Here is a 25,285-nt window from a genome sequence, read left to right on the forward strand (position 1 = left end):
CCTCCCATCTGGCTGAGTTTCCCCAGCCACTCTGGGAAGCTTGCAGCGTATATTAAAACATAATAAAACATCAAACATTAAAAACTTCCCAAAACAGGGAAGGCCCTCTGCCTGATTCCCTGTAAGTTCTCTTCTTGCAGTGAGGGAACCAGCAGAAGACCTTCAGAGGAGGACCTCAGTGTCCAGGCTGAGAGATGGGAGTGGAGACACTCTTTCAGGTATACTGGGCCAAGGCCGTTTAGGGCTTTCAAGGTCAGCACCAACACCTCGCTCCTTCCATTTTGATGTATTTCCATTTGATGAGGTGGATGTCTACACTTCAATATAAAACACTTTACATTTCAACATCTGAAGTAAATATTACACAGGGGGATATATGCATAATTTGTCACATCTAACCAGGGCTATTCAAGTTATTACGGCACTGCAGCCAGGAAATCCTACATGATTTCTCCTTTTCCTAGGCAACAAAGATAATAAATAGCATTTGCTACCATTTCATGACACCCCAAATCATCTGCCCAAGGTGGCCTCCCCACTCTGGCTAAAAGTAGGGCTGGTCCCATAATGTAAACGTGTGGCAGAAACTTGCACTATTGAAGTATTCATAGGACGGATTACCGGTAAGTCCAAAGGAAGCCAATGAAAAGCTTTCACACTCTGTGTTCTCCCCACTACTAATGCAGAGACTATTTTTGCTAACATGGGTTTCTCCAACAACAATAACAAAACACTCTCCTTCACATAACCTAAAACCGCTTACATGATAAGTAACAATTCTTTGTCAAAGTTGCACGGTGAACATTTTGCTTTCGTCCAAATTATATTCTGGAGAAAGAAACCCCCTGTGGTGATTAAAGGGAACGGATCCAGCATTTTTGTGCCAATATTTGCAAAGTTGGATGCTTTCCCACACCTCAGACGCACAATCAACAAAACATTGAAGAGAACATAACATTTTGCAAGGACTTAGTGCTGCTCCACACAGCCGCATTTTAGCTGGTGCTGAGACAAGCCCTATGATGGCTTTGAGACCTTTCAGAAGATGGTGGTTCCTCACCACCTCCCATGAAAACTGTTGAAGTGGGAGTTATGCCAGATACAAAATGTGACCTCTGATAGAAAACTGAAAAAGGTTTCACCAAGATTTCACTCTCAATTTTACATTCTCTCAAGGAACTAAAAAGAACATGCTTTGAATACCACCTTAATCGCCCAATGCAGCACGCCCCCAATACTAATCAGGGGTGCCAACTTGAATAAAATATTGGGAGGGGAAACTAAGCACAGTCAATCATATGACGCAGTGCACACACACCATTTGAATGGCAATGCCCTTCAACTTTGGGGTGGCCTGGACCACTCAAATATTTTATGGGGGGGGCAAAGACCCATTGGCCCCTAGGAATTGGCTCCTCTGATCCTAATAGTTCAGATGGTGATCAATTTATCGTCCATTTCTTCTATAATAGTTTGATATGAACAAAAATTTGTTTCTTAGGCATTTTCACTGGCCAGTCCCACCCTGCCCCTTTGCTTCCAGTGCAAGACCCCATTAACCTCTTGCAAGGTCACTGCCATGCCATCTCCCAAACGTATCTTACCTAGCCATCGCTCCGCTGCCTGAGAACGAGCTTCTTCGAGATTCAGGCAGGCCGCCCGTCTCCATGGAAATGACTCTGTGCAATTCAGGAGACGTGTCCTCCTCACACAGCGAGCGGGTCCTTGAGAATCAAAGAGTAAAACCCAAAAGAACAACACATTTAGCCCCCATTTGACGTGCACTTGCTATTCCTCCAGCTCTCCCAATTAGGCAACAACTGTGGAGGAACATGCATTCCTTCCAAAGTCACAAGTGCTATTACTGTCACGGGTGACGTTATGAAAAACGCAGCACATTAATAATCTTCCGCCTCAGTTCCGCATCGCTTGATGTCCACAAGAATTTTGCCAGACGGAACTTACTGACAGATGCATTGTCTTCGCATCTATTAGATTTTCTACCAGACCCATCCTAGATGGCCAAGGCAGAAAACAATAGGTGAGCTAGGGGTGGAGGGACTGTAGAAATCCTGTCAGAATCAAAGCCCACATGCTAAAAAAAATCAACAGATACTAAAATCCATTCTGAGACGGGGGAGAGGAGGAAATCCATTATATGGCTCAGAATGCAAACCTGAACCCACTTATCTGGGAGTTAGTCCCATTGAATCCAATACTTCTGATCAGCCATGGTTAGGATTGAACGGTTAAGGCTACAGTTCGACAGTTTACTTAGATGGGGTAGAATGCATCCTATGGATTTAAATGGGGCTTATTTCTGGGTAAACCTGCATAGGAGTGCATGACGAGATAAATTAGTGGGCTGGCATTTCTGGGCCCAGGCACAGAGAAGTTGTGGTGGGGTGTGCAGAGAGCAAATGAATACCAGGAGACATCTTCTCATGACCAAGTGGGCAGTGAGTGGGGAAGGGGACTCAAGAGTTTTTCTGAGCAGCAGGCAATGGCCTCAAGGGCATTATTGTGCCCATAGGCACCATGTTGGAAACCCTTGTGAACTATATTCCCATAATATTTGGGTTTCAGGTTGTGCTTTATTTGGGTGTCAGGCTATGCTGAATTACAGAACCGAGTTTACCTGGTAAATCCATTTTCAAGCTTATCATCAGGGTCATCATTGATAGTCTTCAGAGACAGCCTATGGATCGCAGGACAGGAGTGATAGGTATCAACTTTAGCCATTTTGCTTTACATATCAGCCTCCAAACCGTACCTGAAATACACAAAGAATGCATTGTGAATCCTGCATTACAGAGAAGAGACTTTAAGGTTCTTTTTTTTAAAAAAATCAACAGAATAAAAAGACCAAAAGGAGATGGGGAAGTTATGCAGAGAAATCGTGGCATTGTTTTGCTCAGAAGTCATTCCCAAAGTTCAAAGGGACTTTGCTTCCTAACATTTAGGACAGCCGTCTCAGCAAACTAGAAGTGGCATTAATCATACCATTACATATCCATGCATGTTTCTTTTTATCATTCACCTAGTTATTGGCTGTTCAATAGGCCTATCACACAGAACACAGGCAAACGACCTGGGGTCCTCCAGATGTTGTTATCCTGCATCTCCTGGTGTTGCTGGGCCACGGCCCAGCCAACAATCAGGGATGATGGGAGCTATAATCCACATCTGTAATCCACATCTGGGGGTCAACACACTGGCTACCCCTAGAATGTTCAACACAAGTGAATAAAGGTGGCATCAAGGAGGACAGAAGGTAGATCTCTGAGTGATTCGCAAGGCTTATTACTTCCAACCATTTAATAGTAGCAACAACAAAATTTCGGTGGCCAGGTGCGAAAGAAGGTAAGGCTCCTAGACTTTTAATAGTTGTATAGAAGTGGGAATTTCATCCGTTGTTAAAGATGCAAGAGCCCTGGCCACTTTTGCACTTGGCTCCCAAGCAAGAAGACAGATTAAGAAAACAGGCAGAGAACCAGGAGCGAATGTCTCAAATGTACAGTGCAGATTTTACCCTATAAACCCATCACTCTTTTTGGTCCAATTCAAACCAATGAGACTTGTGTCACATGAAGAATTTGTCCCATTTATTTCTACGGGACTGAAGCAAGAGCCTTCGACCTGCGCAAATTAATGTGTTTTATTTATTTTAAAAAAATTATGTTCCACATCTCTGAAGAAAATAAATAATGACTTAGAAGAACACAAAATACAATTCTAAACCAGCAATGTAATATTAACGTTACTCAGTAACAACAGAGAAACAGCCACAAGAAATGAAGGAAAGAGCAATTTTGTCAACCAAAACCCTGTTGGAAGAGGCTTATGCTCCTCCCAGAAACCATCAGAAGAGTATCTTCTCACACCTCTGCAGAAAGAAAATTCCAAAAACATGGGTCAATATCGAGAAAACCCTCGTTTTATGGCCATCATTATCCAAACACATCACAAAGATGGCGACAGTGATCTCACCTGCTGAGTGGGCTCAGAAGTGGAGAGGCAGTCAGGAAGGTATGAAGTTCCCAAGCCATGCACGGCTTCAAAGCATTTAAAAAAATATCTTGACTTAGACCAGTGGTGGAGAAACCTCCAGCCTTTGGGCCTAACTGGTCCCACTGGACCTTGCAGATTGGTCCACCACCAAAAGCAAGAAAAATCAGGAGCATACCCTGGTATTTCCTTTGCAGCCAAAGGCCAACATTTTTCAAAATTAAGCAATGCAGAGCAACAGAAAAGGGCTGTGCATATAAAGAATTGGGAGCACATTTAGAGAGAGCTGCCAATTCCTTCCCTTGACATTCTATAATCAGATATCATGGTGATGCTGGGTGATTGGCAGTTTGAGAGGTCCTAGCTACCTGTCAAAGTGGTCTGGGGGACTTGAGGGTCCCATCTAGCTGGATCCAGATTTCTACTTCAGTTTACAGCCAGAAGCATATTTAAAGTCATTATGGCTGGAACAAAACGGGCTGAAGATGTACTACCTCCCAGCACCCAGCTCCAAACTTGACTTGGGCTATTTTGTGATATTGTGATACGTATGTTTGGTGATCTTTGCTGCACTAAAAGGTAAAGGTAAAGGGACCCCTGACCATTAGGTCCAGTCGTGGCCGACTCTGGGGTTGCGGTGCTCATCTCACTTTACTGGTCGAGCGAGCCGGCATATAGCATACATGTGGCCAGCATGACTATGCCACTTCTGGCAAACCAGAGCAGCGAAAGGAAACACCGTTTACCTTCCCGCCGGAGTGGTACCCATTTATCTACTTGCACTTTGACGTGCTTTCGAACTGCTAGGTTGGCAGGAGCAGGGACCAAGCAACGGGAGCTCACCCCGTCATGGGGATTCAAACTGCCAACCTTCTGATCAGCAAGTCCTAGGCTCTGTGGTTTAACCCACAGCGCCACCTGCGTCCGGTTGATGATGTACTACCTTCCAAACACCCAGCTCCAAACTTGACTTATTTTGTGATATTGTGATATGTATGTTTGGTGATCTTTGCTGCACTGATACCCTTAAAATAAGGCCACCGTATAAAGCCAGGCATAAGAAGATAAGAGGAGCTCATTGCATCCAGCATCCCATTCTCACGCTGGCCAACCAGATGCCTCAGTGGGAAATCTGCAAGAACGACCCAAGCACAAAAAAATGTTCTCCCCTCCTGCTGCTTCCAGCAACTGATATTCAGAAGCATTGCTGCCTCTAGCTAAGCTTCGTTTGTTGTCTCTGTTTTCATATCTGCATGTTTTCTATAAAAAGGGGTACAACCCTAAGGTCGCCTATCAAATGTAACAGATCTGTAGAAAAGACTTTGCAACCTGAAAAAGAGACAATGCACATACTTTCATAAGCCAATAAAATCTTTAATACAATTATTTTATCGTCATCATGGAATCCATTGCTGAATCAGCAATCCCATGGTCTATAGAATAAGGGCGGGAAACCCATGACCCTCCATATGTTATTGAACTACAACTCCCATCATCCCTTGTATTTACAGCGCTGGCTGAGGCTGATGGAGGATCATAGGTTCTCCTGCTGCATAACGTAAACAACTGAGCTTTATATGACACGCTGAAGCAGAAGCCTATGCATGGTATTGCCTCCACATGACCAGCTGACCAGGAACAGTGCCGGATTTACGTATAAGCTAAACAAACTATAGCTTAGGGCCCCACTCTCTTGGGAGCCGCAAAAAAATTAAAGGGGGGAAAACTGGGTGTACATTTCCAAAATATAAGATAAAATAAAATAACAAATAAAATAAAAACTACATACAGCAACAGCGTTTTGTGTTGTGTAGGCGCCTATGATGATTGTAAGTAATACATATTTTGTTATGTGCAAATGGCTTTAGATACCTATTAGGTCCATAAATTGCCATATAGCATATTTTCAACACAAAAAGCAGTGACAATTTTTTGTTGACAAAGGACAGCTGGACATATAAAGCACCCCATTACCTTCAGTAGCTTAGGGCAGGCTTCCTCAACCTCGGCCCTCCAGATGTTTTTGGCTGACACCTCCCATGATCCCTAGCTAGCAGGACCAGTGGTCAGGGATGATGGGAATTGTAGTCTCAAAACGTCTGGAGGGCTGAGGTTGAGGAAGTCTGGCTTAGGGCCTCCTGACCAGGAAGCAATGTATACATTTAAAGCGGCCAGCACAAATATCAATTCTTGTGCAAACTTTCCATTCAAGAAGTTCAACATCTGTATTAGTCTTCCATTGCCTTAAATTATTCAGCTTGAATAAGCTGGATCACTAAATTTTGCTCCACTGAAGTACTGTGCACAGTTTACAATGGAAGGTATGCCATTATTATAAAGACACGCATTTAGGACTGCCTCTAAATACAGAAGAAATGGAGGCAGTGAGAGATTTTACTTTCTTGGGCTCCATGATCACTGCAGATGGTGACAGCAGTCACGAAATTAAAAGACGCCTGCCCCTTGGGAGAAAGGCAATGGCAAACCTAGACAGCATCTTAAAAAGCAGAGACATCAACTTGCCAACAAAGGTCCGTATTGTTAAAGCTATGGTTTTCCCAGTAGTGATGTATGGAAGTGAGAGCTGGACCATAAAGAAGGCTGAACGCCGAAGAATTGATGCTTTTGAATTATGGTGCTGGAGGAGACTCTTGAGAGTCCCATGGACTGCAAGAAGATCAAACCTATCCATTCTGAAGGAAATTAACCCTGAGTGCTCACTGGAAGGACAGATCCTGAAGCTGAGGCTCCAATACTTTGGCCACCTCATGAGAAGAGAAGACTCCCTGGAAAAGACCCTGATGTTGGGAAAGATGGAGGGCACAAGGGAAGGGGACGACAGAGGACGAGATGGTTGGACAGTGTTTTCAAAGCTACAAACATGAGTCTGACCAAACTGCGGAAGGCAGTGGAAGACAGGAGTGCCTGGCATGCTCTGGTCCATGGGGTCACAAAGAGTCAGACACGACTAAACAACTAAACAATTAAATACAGATGGATCGATCAGTTTCCAGTCTGGATCTGTTTCTCACATATTCAGTCATAAATCAGTCCCATCCGGTGTCTCCACATTTAACTGCAATGATAATAATTTAAAAATCCATATGAACATTTACCGTATTTTTCGCACCATTGGACGCACCGGACAATAGGACGCACTTTGTTTTAGAGGGGGGAGAACAAGGGAAAAAAATCTCCCCCTCTCTGCCCAGCGCCCCTTCAGTGAAGCGGCAGGAGGCGCTGCACAGAGAGGGGGAGAACTTTCCCCTCTTGTTTTCCCACTCTAAAACAAGGTGCCGTTCAGGCGGCTACCTTGGAAGCCTGGAGAGTGAGAGGGGTCGGTGTGCACTGACCCCTCTCGCTCTCCAGGCTTCAGGTTCCTTTCGACCTGCTCTTTGGGGCTGGCGGGGGAAGCCCACCACCAGCCCCAAAGAGCAGGTCAGGGAGCAGCGGAAAGGCGCAGCGGACAGGCTCCTGCCATAGCCACGCGTCACCTCTCCATCCGGGAGAACGCACGCAGGGCTAAAGAAGCACCTGCGACCCTCTCCCAGCTGGGGAGGTGACGCGCTGCTATAGAGGCTCCTGCCATAGCTGCGTGTCACCTCTCCAGCTGGGAGAGGGTCGCGGGAGGCTGCTTTAGCCCCGCGCGCGCTCTCCCGGCTGGGGAGGTGACGCGCTGCTATGGCAGGAGCCTCTATAGCAGCGCGTCACCTCCCCAGCCGGGAGAGCGCACGCGGGGCTAAAGCAGCCTCCTGCGACCCTCTCCCAGCTGGGGAGGTGACGCGCTGCTATGGCAGGAGCCTCTATAGCAGCGCGTCACCTCCCCAGCCGGGAGAGCGCGCACGGGGCTAAAGCAGCCTCCCGCGACCCTCTCCCAGCTGGGGAGGTGACGCGCTGCTATGGCAGGAGCCTCTATAGCAGCGCGTCACCTCCCCAGCCGGGAGAGCGCGCGCGGGGCTAAAGCAGCCTCCCGCGACCCTCTCCCAGCTGGGGAGGTGACGCGCTGCTATGGCAGGAGCCTCTATAGCAGCGCGTCACCTCCGCAGCCGGGAGAGCGCACGCGGGGCTAAAGCAGCCTCCCGCGACCCTCTCCCAGCTGGAGAGGTGACGCGCTGCTATGGCAGGAGCCTCTATAGCAGCGCGTCACCTCCCCAGCCGGGAGAGCGCGCGCGGAGCTAAAGCAGCCTCCCACGACCCTCTCCCAGCTGGGGAGGTGACGCGCTGCTATGGCAGGAGCCTCTATAGCAGCGCGTCACCTCCCCAGCCGGGAGAGCGCGCGCGGGGCTAAAGCAGCCTCCCGCGACCCTCTCCCGGCTGGGGAGGTGACGCGCTGCTATGGCAGGAGCCTCTATAGCAGCGCGTCACCTCCCCAACCGGGAGAGCGCGCGCGGAGCTAAAGCAGCCTCCCGCGACCCTCTCCCAGCTGGAGAGGTGACACGCAGCTATGGCAGGAGCCTCTATAGCAGCGCGTCACCTCCCCAGCCAGGAGAGGGTCGCAGGTGCTTCTTTAGCCCCGCGTGCGTTCTCCCGGCTGGAGAGGTGACGTGGGGCTGTAGAGGCTCCTGCCATAGCCGCGCTTCACCTCTCCAGCCGGGAGAGGGTCGCGGGGCTACGGCGTCTTCGCTCCATAGGACGCACACACATTTCCCCTTCATTTTTGAAGGAGAAAAAGTGCGTCCTATAGAGCGAAAAATACGGTAAATGTTTTATTTCAAAATACCATTTCAATACATATTTTATCTCAACGTATGCCTTTCTAAATGTATTTTATCCTAAAATATGCAATGAATAAAATAAAATTGCACATTCTCTTCCTGAGCAGAGAACTGTACTGTAAAGTTCTGCAGAAGTGCGTACTCTGAAGGATAATTACTTTCCAATCTGTGTCTTAGACCAAGAGGTGTGAATTAAATCAGAGTGTTTAAAAATGCTGATTGAATGAAGTCCTCTCCCATCTTTAACTGCAGTTAGTCATGTAGGCTAAAGAAAAAGGAAACTATTCAAAGACTCCATGATGGCATCAACAGACAGTGACTCAGCATATCAAGGCAAACCAGCACATCACCCCCCTAATCTCTGCAAATCAATTGCATAAAGCACTTCTATTTTCTGTAACATCCATTGAATTGGGAGAAAGGCTAAGCACAAGCCCAAGTACGTACCTGTAAGGAAATTAGGCAGCATCACTGGCCTTGCTGAAAATGAAAGACTTGCTTTGTAAAACCTGCTGCTCAACTTTCAGAAAACAACATGCCGTGTCTCATAATACAAATCCCATGTAATTTATAGAATGTCAACATAAGAATGGCTTCAAGAGACAGTGAAAGGTTTCCCAGCTTTTCGACCAAAGATACCTTGGACTGCAGCTCAGACCACATACCTGAGAAACAGAGCATTCAACTGTCCTTGTTTTCCAGAGACAGTCCCGGATTTACAGAAACCACCCAGGTTTCTGATTTGATACCGGAATGTCCCGCTTTTCCTTTGAATGTCCCCATTTTCATCAGAGAAATGTTGGAAGGTATGGAATTATGTGACCCTCCAACCCAAGGAGATAAGTAACTATGCAACCTTTAGAAGACATCTGAAGGCAGCCTTGTATAAGGACATTTCTAAATGTTTAATGTTTTATTATGTCATTATATATGTTGGAAACCACGCAGAATGGCTGGGGTATATTGTTATTATTGTTATTGTTATTATTACTATTATTTAGGACTTCCCTATTTTCATCGGAGAAATGTTGGAGGATAGGACATACTCCATCACAGAGGAGTACAGTGGTACCTCGGGTTACAGACACTTCAGGTAACAGACTCCGTTAACCCAGAAATAGTACCTCGGGTTAAGAACTTTGCTTCAGGGTGAGAACAGAAATCGTGCTCCCGCGGCGCGGCAGCAGCAGAAGGCCCCATTAGCTAAAGTGCTGCCTCAGGTTAAGAACAGTTTCAGGTTAAGTACGGACCTCCAGAACGAATTAAGTTCTTAACCCGAGGGAGCACTGCATGTCTCATTGAAGCTTTCTAGACATTTCCACCCCCAAGCCAAAACATAACCCGTCCTGCAAGTTAACAGCCACACATTGGCCATGGGCCTGAGGCAACCCATGCCTTTCATTGCTGACCATTGATATTGTTTCTTGAGTGAGGAAGCTGAGTTGAATGCTTCCTAGCTTTGCATTCAACTGAGAGTCCTGTGTAAGTCAGAGGAAGCTGTCTTACAGCTCACAAGCCACTCACCAATTTATCCTGGCCTTGTTTATCCACAGCCCTAGGGAAGATACTTATTGAAAGGAGTAGAGTGCTTTTTTTTGCACCCGAGGTCGCAGTCATTTATTTCACCGCAGAATAAATAAACAGATGCCCCTTGCAGCTGAGATCCTGATTTGCATGCTGATCACTTAGGAATGTGGGATGGTTTTTACATCTGGCGCACTATTATCTATACCCACTGACAGCAGCTCTCCAGGGTTTTAGGGACAGGACATACTCAAGGAGGGACCCAGGTGGCACTGTGGGTTAAACCGCACAGCCTAGGACTTGCTGATCAGAAGGTCAGTGGTTCAAATCCCCGCGACGGGGTGAGCTCCCGTTGCTCGGTCCCTGCTCCTGCCAACCTAGCAGTTCAAAAGCATGTCAAAGTGCAAGTAGATAAATAGGTACCACTCTGGCGGGAAGGTAAACGACGTTTCCGTGCACTGCTCTGGTTCTCCAGAAGCAGCTTAGTCATGCTGGCCACATGACCTGGAAGCTGCATGCCGGCTCCCTCGGCCAATAAAGCGAGAGGAGCACCGCAACCCCAGAGTTGGCCATGACTAGACCTAATGGTCAGGGGTCCCTTTACCTTTTATACTCAAGGAGGGTATGAAATAGGGCTGATAAGGGGTGTGGCATCAGGAAAGGGGGTGTGGCTGAGGAGAGCCCCAAAGGGCAGATATAGAGGTTGCACCTGCGTCCAAGACCTGAGGTTCCCCACTCTTGCCACAGTAGTTTTTAGTCAACAAAGTGCTTTACAGTCATTAACTTTTATCCTTACCCTCCAACATTTCTCCAATGAAAATAGGGACGTCCTACCCAGTGCTGTTTTTATATAAAGAGGTGCCAGAAATCACCATGAATGCCTCCCTTGTTCTCTTATAATGGCATTGGCACCCACCCAAGAGGTGCTGGAACTGAGTTCCGGCAAGTTCCAGCTGAAAAAAGCCCTGGGCCCACCATACCCTCCAACGTTTCTCCAATGAAAATAACGACATCCTAAGGAAAAGCGGGACATTCCGAGATCAAATCAGAAACTGGGATGGCTTCTGTAAATCCGGGACTGTCCCTGGAAAATAGGGACACATGGAGGGTTTGTTGTTTCTACTCTGTGAAGCACTTATTAATCAGTATGTATCAGGGCTTTTCTCAGTCTCACCAAAGGCAATATGTCACTGGAGTGTCTGGATTACACAGAGAATAGGAGCCATTTCAGACTGTCGCTATTTTGGGTGGGATTCAATCGCCAATTCAGGTTGCACAATAATAGCTGATTGGGAGGTCTTGCACCACAAACTCACCCAGTCCCCCAAAATGGGGAGGTGGTGCAAGAAGAAGTATGATGGAGAAATGTGCTGGGTGGCACTTCCCTGTAAACAAATCAGAATGAATGCTCATTAAGTAGCCAGCATCATCTAACCTGCCTACAAACAAAAAAGGATGAAAGCTCAATAAATAGGTTGTGTGGGAAGTGCCTTAGGCTGGGGTTCAGGTCTGACAAGCCAAGAATCAGGTCCAAATGAATAGAGCAGTATAGAATAGTTAACCAGAAGAAGCCACTGACAATGCAAGTCCCAGACAGACAGGAAGTCAAATTCTGGAAAAGCACGTCAAAGATAATAAGTGGAGCGGAAATGTAAGAAAGGAATCCAGAGCTGAAGGAACTGCCTGCCACTTCTTCCTACTTCCTTTGGGTCACACATTGCTTGTGAACGGGAACCAAAGGATCCTCTCAGCACAATAAAAGTGGAGCGAGAGCAGGACCAAGGGGAAGGAATGAGAAAAAGACCAAGAAAGAGCAGTTGCCAGACTGTGGAGACAATGGCCTGGTTTGCAGATACAGTGGTACCCCGGGTTACAGACGCTTCATGTTACAGATGCTTCAGGTTGCAGACTCCGCTAACCCAAAATAGTACCTCGGGTTAAGAACTTTGCTTCAGAATGAGAACAGAAATCGCGCGGTGGCGGCGCAGCGGCAGCAATAGGCCACATTAGCTAAAGTGGTGCTTCAGGTTAAGAACAGTTTCAGGTTAAGAACAGACCTCCAGAATGAATTAAGTTCTTAACCCAAGGTACCACTGTAATGCTCAACCACAGGGGCAGAGAACTTCTGGCCTGTGGGCCGCATTTGGCCCACCTAACTCCATTTGGCTCTTTAAGCTGTTTTCCATGCGCACCAGTCCCCACAACTGATATTATATGTGATTGCAAGAATACAACAGGTGGGGACACTGTTTGGCTTGGGTGTGCGCAGTGGCGGAGGAAGAGGAGTGCAGGAAGGGCAGTGAGTGTTGGCGCTAACAGTGCCGGGCGAAGTAGCTCATTGCTACCATTATCATCATGAATGGATGAAGAACTGTCTACACCTGGTAAAATTACCTTTTCCAAACAACCCTCCTAAGAATCAGGAGGTGGTTAATATTTGCATTGGTTCAAATTGTATTTCCAAAGGTGTAATAAAAGCAAAAGCAAAATAACCCACTCAACCAACTCCCCACCACCACCTACGATATTTAACAGTGCTCTGCTTTATTAATACCTTGAATAGAAGATTGGATAATCTCCGTTTATTTTAATTTGGACTCTTTCTGTCAAAAGGTGTTGATTTTGACTGCAAGTCTTAAATACTAGTGTGCTCATTTTGTGTGAGCCTATGTGGTTTTATGTATTGTAATTCACAGAAATTACGATCCATAATATTGGGAAATGCGGAGGTATAATGAATAGTATTATTTTCTTTCATCATAGCATCACTGCATCATAACCTTTAAATGGATAAGTGGGGTCATGGACCCCACCACTGGTCCCCACCACTGGTCCATTTTTCTATGTCACCATGGCAACCACTTCTGCACTATTGTGTATGATAGAATCTAACACAGAGTTGCCACATTTGGTACTAAAGTACCACACTTGGTACACTTTTGATTACTAAAGTATGGAAATATTACTACTAGTAATATTCTACTACTTCTACTACTACTAAATGAACGTGCAAGTCTTTTTGCAGCTCACTTGCCTGGCATTGAATTAGTACTGGAAAATCTCCTAGAGCTAAATTTGATGGCCAAAACAAGAAACGAAGTCCACAGAGTTTTCATTATGCTTGACATCTTTTGCCAGTGTGTTAATGTCATCTGTGTGGTACAAAATATTAGCTGGCATAGATATTTGCAACAAGGCCATCCAAGCTAGAAAGGCAACACTGGATGTTGAAGTAGCCACTGTAGAAGCTCTCCTCACAGAGCTGACAAAACTTCAAAACAACAGGAAACACGTGTGGAATGAAGCCGAATTGGTGGCACCAAACAACCTAAATATAGTAATAAAACTCTCCTGTAAATGTGATGGAGTTTGGTGCAAGAAGGCAAGGCTGCAGGATGACAACACCTGATGCTAACTTGGAAGAAATGAAATGCTACAGGTGGCACTCCAGAAGGAGTCTACTTCAGAAAATGCATTTTATTACATTTGCTGTTAAGCAGTTAGCAGCGAAAAAAGTTGATTTCTTGTGGAAATATATCACCATGTCCGAAAGGGATGTGGAGAGAAAAGCTTTTGCTTTATTAGAGCAATATCCTGCGGACCTTAATGGTGATGATTTTGGAAAAGAAATGCGACATTTATCCTCAATACATAAATCAAATATTGTAAATTCAGTTAAAGCTTTTAGATCTGTTGAACTTGTTAGCCGAGTACAAACTTGGTGGCCTGTTTCCAAAATGTTTGTGTTTTGCTTAAGAATGTCAGCAACAGCGGCTTCTGGAGAGAGGTCATTTAGCAAACTTAAGCTAATTAAGAATTATTTAAGCTCTACAATGCCTCAGGAATGTCTTGCGGATTTGGCCAGGCTAAATATTGAATCAAACATTGCCAGAACAATTAATTTTCATGCTGTGATTTGAAAATTTTCACTTAAAAAAGGGCCAGAAAAGCTCTTTTTTAAAAAAAGTAAATAGTAATTTAATCTACCTTTTTTTAATACTATTGTCTTCTGATGATCTAATGTGAATTGCTATATGGAAGTGATGCTTCCATGTGAATTCTCCTTATTTGTATTGTAGCATAAACAAAGATGTCTTTAGACTGGTTCTGCCCCACTGGGTGCTGACCCTAGGAGGCTCCACGGGACATTGTAACTATGACGTAATGAATTCAGCAGAAGACGAGACACGGGGGCACCAAATTTTAAATCAAAGGGACCCCACTTTGGATAAAGATTGGAACTTAATTTAGGGTTACCAGAAGTCCCCAGTTCCCGGGACAGTCCCCGGATTTGCAAATCTGTCCCCGGGAAACATGGCAGCAGCAGTCTCAGCAGGCCGGAGCCAGCCTGGTAGCGCAGTTGGCTCTGGCTGGCTTCAGGAGCTGCTTGCTGCTTGCTGCCACCATCACTGCTGAAGGGGAAACAGGGACGCCCAGCTGTACAGATCTCCTGCCCCCTTCCCCCTCTGTTTTGACAGATCAAGGGAGGCTCGAGAGTCGCAAGTGGGTGGCCATTGCCCAGGAGGGGCGCAAGGCACGCAGTTTCTCTGCCAGGCAAGGTGCAAAGCCATTCTTTCGTACCCTGTGAAACATAAATGCACAGAGTTTTTAAAAAACTGGGCAGTGGCCGGCCGGCCACGACTCCCAAGCCTCCCCCAATCAGTCAAAACAAAGAGGGACGGGGGAAGGAGATCGAGGGAGGCTCAGGGGTCATGAGTGGGTGGCGCGCCGTTGCTGTTTTTTAAAAACTCTGCGCATTTATGTTTCACAGGGTGCGAAAGAAGGTCTTTGCACCTTTATACAATATGCATGTGTGCTTGGGCCCAGGGTCTTTTGCCTCACCATCCTCACTACTGACTCCCTGTTGCTATTCAGCTTAAAAAAAAAAGTGTCCCCAGATTCATTGGGAAAAAAATCTGATAACCATAATTAATGTTTTAGAAGAGCCACTATAACTTCTATTTCATATCTTCATTCACGCAGTCAAATCCTATACATTTCTGCTGAGAACTAAGTCCTTTGGTGCTCAGTATGAATTACCCTGAGACAGCAAAGGTTGGTCCATTGGGGCAAATGGGGTGCTGCCCCACCTATCTCATTCTGCTCTCCGTCAGCCCCCAGCTGCCCCCTTTCCTACTTGGACAGTGTGGCACTGGTTGTCACCCTTCTGTTCCTCCTCAAGAGCATTTTTAGAAATCTCTCAAGGTTTCCACCTGGCAAAATCCAACCCCTCCCCAATTTTCAGTACCTCTAAGTTGCCAAGAATCCTTTAGGTTCCAAAGCAAAGATATTAAACCATCTGATTTGACGTCTGCTGATGCTGAGTGAACTAAGGGAGGCCGTAGCTCCTCTGAAGCAGTTCCACATTATGGCATGGTTCGAAGCAAACTTCTCGACATTAGTTTTCGTGCCACACTGAATCTCCCTGCTGGAGGGCAGAACTGGTTGCTTTCCAACACTGAATTCTTGTCCTGCCACAGGTGGGGGGGGGATCAGTTCCTGGGAGTGATCACCATGAAGGACGATGTAACTTTGGCCTGTTTGCATTTAAATTGGCTGTGTCTCATCACAGCTGTTGAAATCGAAATCGAAATTGAATTGAAATACTTTATTGTCACTTGTGCAGCTTGTATACAGTGAGATTACACGCGCGCACCCCACTCAGCTCTCTTAGTCTTAATTCCCCTCGTTTACCGACGCACACCCACCAAACCCGAAAGTCAGTTGCCCTTTTGTTATCTTTTCATTCAGCAGCCTAACAGCCCACGGACAGAAGCTGTTCTTTACCCTGTTGGTGCGACTAATCATGCTTCTATATCTTCTGCCTGAGGGCAGGAGATCAAGAAAGTGCCGGCCAAGATGTGAATCATCCCTGAGAATTTTCCTCTCTCTCCTGAGGCAACGTTCTTCTGCTATTTCATCCAGTGGATTCACGGGACAGCCCATAATGTCTTGTGCTGTATTCACCACCCTCTGTAGGCACTTCCTATCAGATGATGTCAAACCAGCGTACCACACCGTGATGCAGTATGAAAGGACACTTTCTATTGTGGACCGGTAGAAGGAGATCATCAAATGTTGATTGACATCATTCTTCCGCAATACTCTGAGGAGATGGAGTCTCTGTTGGGCTTTCTTAACCACCTGGGTTGTATTTATTTTCCAAGTAAGGTCTTCACTGAGATAAATGATGGATTTGCCCAAATTCCTGTGTTTCTTTCAGAGCCTCCCCATCTTCATCTCTGACCACTGGTTCATCAAATGGCAGTGGATCCTTAATGGACTCATGGATAAAGGGAAACACAGCAGAATGAGCGGCTCTGTGTTGTACGGGCCTGGAGGAAAGGGCAGTCTGAGGATCCGCAAGCCGGACCTGAGCACTAGAGCACCCCACCCTCCTTCTGCCCCTCTGCCCCTCCTGTGGTTTCCAGCAGCTGCTGTTCAGAAGCATTACTGCCTCTGACCATGGAGACAGAACATAGCTATCATGGCTAGGAAGCATTGATAATTTTATCCTTCATGAAGATGGCAGATAAAGGGCTTTTTGGATAAAGGAACTTATTTAGAGATGCCTTCCCTCCCCCCATTGTGAAGGTTTCCCTTTGGGCCCAACACAAGGATCTTTAGTACAATTGGTTCACATTGCTCAAGCTAGTGTATTTGCAGGCAGACCACTAAACGAAGTGAACTCCAATAGGTACACACTGTTAACTGGTTAAGTTATATGTGGTACTGAAGGCTTGAAAGAGGGAGGGAGACTTTGAGGTCCAGCTAGGTGAGTTAGGCTGGGAACACATCTGGGTGAAAATGTGCCTGCTTTATCCAGCCCATCCTTGATCTATATATCCCAAGGGCAGCTCCTGGTTGAAGAGGCTCTGGCCAAAGCGCATTCTGGTGGACCTTCCCTCAGCTCTGATGGTGAGCCCTCACAGGCTTACACTGCAGCTGTGGCATGTGCCTGAGGGTCACCGCTTTAATCTCACATGATGCCTTAGAGCAGAATTGCAGAACTTCTGACCTTCCTCTAGACACTGTTGGACCACAACTCCCATCTTCTCTGACCATTAGCAAGGCTGTTTGGGGCTGATGGGAGCTGGAGTCTTAACAGCATCCCAAGGGCTACAGGTTCCTCGCCCCTGTCTTAGAGCACTGGACCAAAAAATGAATAAATGCAGTGAAAGGTTCGTAGTGAACCCTGTCAGAGTGATGCAGCTCCAACAGCTGTCCACAGATGCCAGGTGTTGATGCCAGCATGTTCTGAATGCATGCAAAACCTGCTTCAATGGAACGATTATTGCGCACAAGCCAGAAAAAGGGAAGTGTCACAATTCCGTTGAAATTCCCCCTCACAGGATAAAATGGAAAGGTTTGAGAATCAGAGGAAGAACATCTCATCTATACATGCTACTGCGGAAAACCCATGTGGGGTGCCTTGACCCCATTATGTCAATATCCTTCTCCAGCCCATGCCTATTCGACTAAAATCTCAATCCCTTTCATTTCAGAAGAACTTTCTCTTCCAATATTATCGTGTCTTATCAGCTTCAGAGGTCAAGATACACATTTTTATATGAGATAACTAGTCTCTCCCTCCCTCCCTCCCTCCCATTCTGTGGTTGCAGTTTTGTGTATTGTGTTTTCTATTCAAAGAGACTGGGGGGAAATAGAGAGGAGACAAAACGTTAAAAAAAAAAACCTACATTGTGTAGTGATTGTATCAGAGAAGCTTCTGACACTGACTGGCATGGAACATTCAGTTACATGGGAAAGCAAAACCGTTTGCAGTCCAAATTCTGTGAGGGGAGGGGAAAATGTCAGCGTGACTGGAACCAATATCTCGCACAGGCTGTGGAAATGGAAAGAAATACTAGGAGGTTGGGAAGCTGAGGAATAAAGAGCCCAGGGGAAAGAAGACTGAAGGAAGAGTGCAGAACAGTGTACTGAGGAAGATGAACCTGCAAGAAGGGTAGGTGAATATGAAGCATGAGGAAATGGGCGGGAAATGGAGTCAGGATCTATTGTGTGCTGCGTGGAGAGAGCAAGAGGAGAGAGCTACAAAGTTGGGATGAAGAGGCAAGCTGGCTAAAATCAATGAAACAACAACAAAAAGCAGTAGTCTGAGGAAACTATGCATGGAATGGTCACACCACACACTGAAAGCACTTCTATCCCACTTAACAGACAATGCTTCCCCCAGAGAATCCTGGGAATCTTAGTTTGTTAAGGGCGCAGGGAACTTTAGCTGTGTGTAGTTCCCAGGATTCTTAGGGGGGAAGCCATGCCTGTTAAAATGGAATAAGAGTGCTTTCAATGTATGGTGTGGAAGTGAAGAACAGTAGAGGAACAAATAGCCAGACAATGCCACGGAGAACAAAAATGTCCTCAGATAATGACAAAATGAAGACAAAGGAGTAGCCAGGCAGTGGTGTAAATTCATAAATTCAAGAGCCAAGATCTTGCATAAATTCAAGATCGAAGACCAAGGAAGCTCTATTGTATCAGGGCATGGCTAAAACGGCAATAGAAAAAGAGGGAATATGGAACAAGCCTTGGCACACCGACTTTAATGCAATCTGATTAAAGAACGACCGATGAATTCATCACATGACATCTAGTTGATTCACCTATAAATCATATTTGCATATCAGGGAAACCAATATTTCTGAAGCAATACTTTCTTTAGTTTTGGATGGTGCAAACACATCATATCAGGCAGCACCTTAGAAGAGGCATTTCTCCTGTATGTGAAAGAAAGAAAAACGCCACTTTTTAAGGTGGTCCTTGTTATTCACTGGTTTTGCTATTGCACCATCAGTGTGCACAGTACTTTACAGAGTGCAAGAAACTGGGTCCCAGCCCTGCAGAGCATGCAAACTAAACTTTAGCACATGGGAAACCACAGGAAAAGAGAGAGAGATGAGGAAATGAGGAAAAACTAAGCATGTGTGTGTGGTGCTGTCCAATTAATTGGAAGCACCATTTTATTTAATTGAAAAGGTTTTTTATTTTTAAAAAAATAGCCCACTGGAAAAGTGCAAACCAATTGTGCCTGCTCAAAAATAAGCCCCACTGTTTTCAAAGGGACTTGCTGTCGATAAGGTGCTGTGAGGCTGCAGTCTAAATGTTGCAATCCTCATATATAGGAAAGGATGATCTTCCTCAGGTGGATTGGACTCACAATCTCTCTGGAAAAACTAGGACAGGATAGGACAGGGCAAACACTTCTACCAATAAGAAATGATAGATTGTGGGTTTTCAGTCACAGCAGATGTGTCTGGCCGCAAGCAATTTCTAGAAAGAATGAGCTCCCTTTTTGCAGTCTGTTTACTACAAGGTTGTCATAGTTCCCATGTCTCATGGATCACACCGAGAATCCAAGGATCACACAGAGAAAAAAGCATTTTTCCCACTGGCTTGTGAAGAGGAATAGGGAAATCACGAGAAGCTTTTTCTGTGCAGCAGAACTTAAAAGTCAGCAAGTTAGCATGTGTTTGTGCTAACCTTCTGCATCAGCCATTTCCCAGAGAAAGCTAGGGTTCCTTGTAATCTTATCAAAAGCTTAAAGATAGCCTGCTGATCATCTTTTAGTTTTACTATAGTGAAGCAAAATGTATGGTTCTTTTCCCTTAAGAGTGTGGCCTCTTCCACACTACAGAAAGAGGAGTGTGCCATTTGCACAAGTGTGAAATATTATCCAGCACACTGTTGGCAAGGTGTTATGGATCAGTAGAATACTGCCATACTGATGCTAGGACACTCCTATACATTTCTACTCAGAAGTAAGTTCCATGGAGTTCAGTGGTGTTTACTCCCAGAAGAGTAGATATAGGATTGCAGCCTTAAATGTGAAAACTCCCTTGGCAGTTTTGTCTATCATGGGATGAAAAAAGGTAAAACATATTTTGCTTTTAATTGCAGACCACAAGGGCCTAAGTGGGATTCATTTCTCACTGGCACTAGTACAAATTCAGTTCCACAATTACCAACACTGTTCAGAATGATACAATATGTATGTGACTTTGATTTAACCTAGCTTTAATTCCAAGGTGTATGCTAATTCCTATGGAGCAATAATAAAGAAGAGAGTGATTTCAAGCACGCATAGACTGTCTTTTCTTCACACTGAATATCCACAACTAGCCATCAGAATCTGAAGTAAGGGCATTGAGTTCAGATGGCATGGGTTATGTCCACTAAATTATACTCAGGTGTCCACCAAAATCAATGGACTTAATGTTCGTCACAACAAATTCAAGTCCACTGGTTTCAACATTTCTGCTCTGAGAAGATTTAGTCACTTACAACCCTATGACTTTTAGGCTAGTGTTATGAGTTTGGGAAGCTCTTGTTACAGAAATTAGATATTGGAAAGGCTGGAATAGATCTGTGAGCTTTCTAAGTTCATATGCTTCTCGCATGCATGGAAGAACCATTTTTTCCCCTGCCTGGATACAAAGTGTGGAATGAGAACCAGTGATGTGACTCGTTTTCCATCAGTAGAGACCACTATTTCCCATCAGCAACGTGATGGCAATCTCGAACCCAAGCCTGTATTTGTTGCCAACTACTCCCAAACTGTGGCTGAGAGCCTACGCTGAAAAAGAATGTGCACAAAGACCATGGGAACTGTCCCTGAATCTCCAAGCATCAGTAACACTAAGGAAATGACACCATAAAGCAGACAAAAATGAAGAGAGTTGTCTTTTTTCACATATTGACAAAGTGGCTCAAATTAGCAACATCGGCTGGAGACAGATCATAGTATATGAAAGAATTGAAGATTACCTGGGACTATGGTTGGCCATTGCGTGGGGAAGCAGAGTGGGGAAGCTTTGGTCAGAGGCAGATTTAGGGCAGCGCGACTGGTTCTGCCACACTGGGCACTGAGCCTAGGGGCACTGCAGGGCATCGGAACCATGACATAGTGAATTGAGCAGAACGGAAGGTGAGAGGTGGAGGTGCCCAATTTTGGCCTCACACAGGGCACTGCTGGAATTTGAGAGGCCAAAGTCTGCCCCTGCTTTGGTCCCCCAAGTGTCGCTTGACTACAACTCCCATCATTCCTGACCCCTGGCTATGCTGATGGGAGCTGAGGGTCTAAAAATATCTGGAAGACCACAAGTTCCCCAACTCTGGTGTGCCCTTTCATTTCTTTTATGCAGCTATCCTCTCTCTAGTCAAAGAGAGAGCATTGCAAAAGAGTAGGGGTTTTTTATTACACGTACAAAAAATATTACTGGGCACTTTTGGAAGCCTGTTCTAAGCACACTTGTGCGTTTTTGTTGCCTCCCACTGTCTAGTCAGGAAGAGGGAAGGCTATTTATAGTCACGTCATCTGCTTTTGGAATAAAGGCATGCCCGTCCCCTAAATCTTTAGTTGTATTTCCTAAACCTTAATGTGAGAATTTCCAAAGGGTGACAAAGGCACATCAGCCAGAGACATTCATTCTCAGTCTTCTCTGGCATTCTGCAGACTGTGGAGTCAGGCTGGCCATGACAACCCACCTTCAACCCACCTTCACTCCAGGTCAAGCCCAAGGGGATGGGGAGAGGGAGGAAGCAAGAAGGAAAATCTGCCCACCTCCTACTCAGTTCAAAGCAGGCTGGCTTTCAGCTCCCACCTCAGAGCTCCGTTGGCAGCAACCAACTCTGTTCCCCCCCAAAACAGGGTGGGTACCACAACTGCTGATGTGGGCAGTATCTTCAGTGAATGGCAATGAAGTGAATTGGTGGAACTGCTATTGCCACTATTCATGTCAGAAAGACAGGTGAAAAGTGTCTTTCCTCAACCAAACATGGTCAATATGACAATTGTGATACCTAGGATGGAGTCCAGAGCCATTTCTCTGTCTCATCATCTCACAACCCTCACCCAAGCCACCGCCATCTTCCTAAGACATGGGCATCAATGATGGGTGAGAGTAATGCCCTCTCAAGGCTGCCACAGACACTTTCCACAGCCTCACTCCTAGTTCAAAAACAACGGACCTTTAGATATATACATATTGAAAGGTTTGGCCTGTCGACAGGTGGGACAGCTGTAGAAAGGGCCAGTATATTGCTGGAAAGACTGCCTGGACAATGCTTTGCTTCTCTTCCATTATGCCCCTGCTGCTTTTTTGTTCCACAGAACTCAATGGAAACCATGGCGAATGGGATTAGCCCTTATTTTGTGATGCTCTGCTCCTTCATTGGAATAGCATTGCCTTGGCTTTAATTTCTTATACAGTGGTACCTCGGGTTAAGTACTTAATTCATTCCAGAGGGCCGTTCTTAACCTGAAACTGTTCTTAACCTGAAGCACCACTTTAGCTAATGGGGCCTCCTGCTGCCGCCACACCACCAGTGCATGATTTCTGTTCTCATCCTGAACAAAGGTACTATTTCTGGGTTAGCGGAGTCTGTAACATGAAGCGTATGTAACCTGAGGTACCACTGTACAATGACAGAACGTAACAAAACAGAACTCACAGACATGGGCATTGGCCATGCTGGCTGGGACTGACATAAGTCCAGCAACATCTGGAAGACCACAAGTTCCCCATCTCTGCATTACATTCTGCATCCAGGGGGGAAATGAAATCCCCATTCCTGAAAAACCATCATTTTACTTTTCCCATGCACTTCTAAAATAGCTATCTGTAAGGTAGTGGGCGAAAACATTGCAGGAAGACATGCATTTTGGGGGAAGTCAACATGGACAGCTACAGAAGAAAACACACACACACTCCAAGCAGTTTTGCAAACTCCACAATATTCTTTGTGCCACACTTGTTTCTTAAGAAGACTAAATTCTCCTGCCATTCATTTTACCTGCCTTAATGCCGGTAGAGCAATCTGACCAGCAATAGTTCCCCATTTGACCCAGATAGTCTTCTCATCTTGTCTTCCCCTTCCCAGGAAATAATTTGGTTTGTTTTTTGGAGGGTTTTTTTCTTGGTTAAGTTTCAATTAGAGTCAATCGAGCATTTTAAAAGCCTAATTGTCGTGCATTGGGAGGATTTTGGTTGCGGAGTGGGGGCCCAGCTAAAGAAGGAAGGGTTAACCCTTCCAACTCCATTCACTGCAACCTTCCCAGCAGAACTGCCTCTGCCTGAATTCTGTTCTCAGCAAAACTTTACAGTGAATCTTTATGCAAAAGGGAACCAGTGTCAACCAAAAGTAACAGGAGAGAGGCATCCTCAGGAAAAAAAATCCCTTTCAGCGGCACATGCACAATTAGCAAGAGAATCTGTTTAGCCTGGAATGTTCTCCAAAGCAAATGGGAGGCTAGAAGCAAGCCCCATTCCAGGCTAAGCTCTGAGAGAAGGGAGGGGTGGCGATGGAGCGACCCGCTTCCCGGAGCAACATAGGAGGCCGAGGAAGAGCGGGGCTCTGCATGACAAGCCCAGTGCCTGGCGCATTAAGATTACAGAGAGAGACTAAGAGTAAGACCGGCTAAAAGGAAAAGCAGCTCTAGGCTTTTGCTATCCTGTTAAGGTCTTTACAGGGATCAAAATGTCAGGCAATTGGCTTGTTCCGCGCACATTTCTGGCCACCTTCAAGGTATGGGCTTAGATGCTCTCCTTGCCTGGAAAAGGACTCGGTATAGTTGGAGAGACTTGCCCCCAATGTTTACTTTCTAAAATTTTTAAAAAGCACCACGGAGTCACAGAAGCCCTTCTACGCTATGCCAGCCCTTTGCACGTGTTCAACGGCACCGTTTTCTTCCAGATGTCTCAAATCTGACCTCTAGCACTGAAAATAAATAAAGATTCAGGGGCGTTCTATATCCTTCTCTGTTTGTATAATAATAGTTATGCTGTGAACTAGATGGTGCTCCTCTCTTTGAGATCAAAAAAAGCACAGGAACGTCTTTGATGCCCCCAGTCTACTACCCTGTCGCTCTTGGGATTTCCGACACACACACACACCGCTTTTTGCAATACAGCGGAGCCCCTCAATTTAACGCCTGCCACCAGCAAGCAGGGAAGTCCCGTTTCCCTTACGCTCATGCACCGTCGCGGCTACTTTGCAGAAAAGTTACCAAGTTTCCTACCTGCTCTTTCTTGGTGTGCGCAGACTGCGGGGACATGGCCTCTTCGAAACGAGGAAGGAAGAGGAGAAACAAAACCAAAGTGGGGAAACCGCGAGATTAATAATAATAATATTAAAAATATCCAAGGGCAGCTTTCAAGCTCTCCCTAAGGGAGCCCGTCCGGTCAGATCCATCCCGAGGGGCGCTTTCCCACGCTGGTCCTATGAAGGCAGCTCCGAGTCCTTTTCTGCGACGGGAGTCTTTTTTAAACAGGAACGCTTCACTTCGCTTCTCTGGAAACTCACAGCCTTGCTGGCGCCCGTTGCCCGGAACAGTGGCGATTCTGACGGGCTTCCCTCTTTATCTCTGGTCACTGGGCGCAGGGGTTGGGTCCGCGCGCTGTTTCAGCACCAGCAGCGTTGGACAGCTCCAAGCGGGAGGCAGGGAACCGACGCGTTGCGCGTGCGTTTTGCTTTATTGTGGCAGCGGCGGCGGCAGCGGGCGCAACAGTCTCGTCAGTCTGCGCTCTCCTTCCTGCCACCAAGCGCGCCTTCCTCCCTCTCTCCCTTTGCGCCTTAATCTGCCCCAGCAGGGCAGCACGCCGGCCAACGAGCCCGCCCAGACCTTCAGCGCTCATTGAGTCCGAGGACGCCTTCCACCTTCAGACAGCAAAACTCCATCTCTCCCCAAGCTTTTGGAGGGCGGAGATGAAGCTTTCGGTGATATTTGGGTAAGGGGGGAATTCGCAGCGTCTGTTTTTAACCAATGGCTTCATTAAACCAGCTTCTGAAATTTTGCCCCTGCAAAAAAAAATCTACCTAGTCTGTTCCCACGACCAGTTTACTGCTGGCCGCTTTGAAGAATACAGTATGGAGGAGCAAAACTTTTGCCACTGAAAATACTCTCAACAGGGAGTTGCAAGGAGTCCTGGTTCCCTATCATGATGCTAGCTTTGCAAACTTGTTTTGTTCGGGGCCTTTTGCTTGCACAGTGTTCATGCATTTTTAGGGATACACTTTAA

General features: G+C 46.0%; 1 protein-coding gene across 2 annotated transcripts in view; it reads right to left on the reverse strand.

The window, feature by feature from the left end:
• CNGA3 (cyclic nucleotide gated channel subunit alpha 3) overlaps positions 1-24,898 on the reverse strand; it is a 38,293-nt gene extending 13,395 nt beyond the window's left edge. For both annotated transcript variants that reach the window (XM_082221523.1, XM_082221522.1), the window contains exons 1-3: positions 24,286-24,898; positions 2,639-2,773; positions 1,605-1,724 (exon numbers count right to left, since the gene is read on the reverse strand). In XM_082221523.1, coding sequence (XP_082077649.1) covers positions 1,605-1,724; positions 2,639-2,742 — 224 coding nt within the window. In that variant the 5' untranslated portion in view covers positions 2,743-2,773; positions 24,286-24,898. The remainder of the gene's footprint in view (positions 1-1,604; positions 1,725-2,638; positions 2,774-24,285) is intronic.
• Between the last annotated feature and the right edge of the window lie 387 nt (positions 24,899-25,285).

Source organism: Podarcis vaucheri, assembly GCF_965113315.1.
Source record: "Podarcis vaucheri genome assembly, chromosome: 4".
Lineage (NCBI taxonomy): Eukaryota > Metazoa > Chordata > Lepidosauria > Squamata > Lacertidae > Podarcis > Podarcis vaucheri.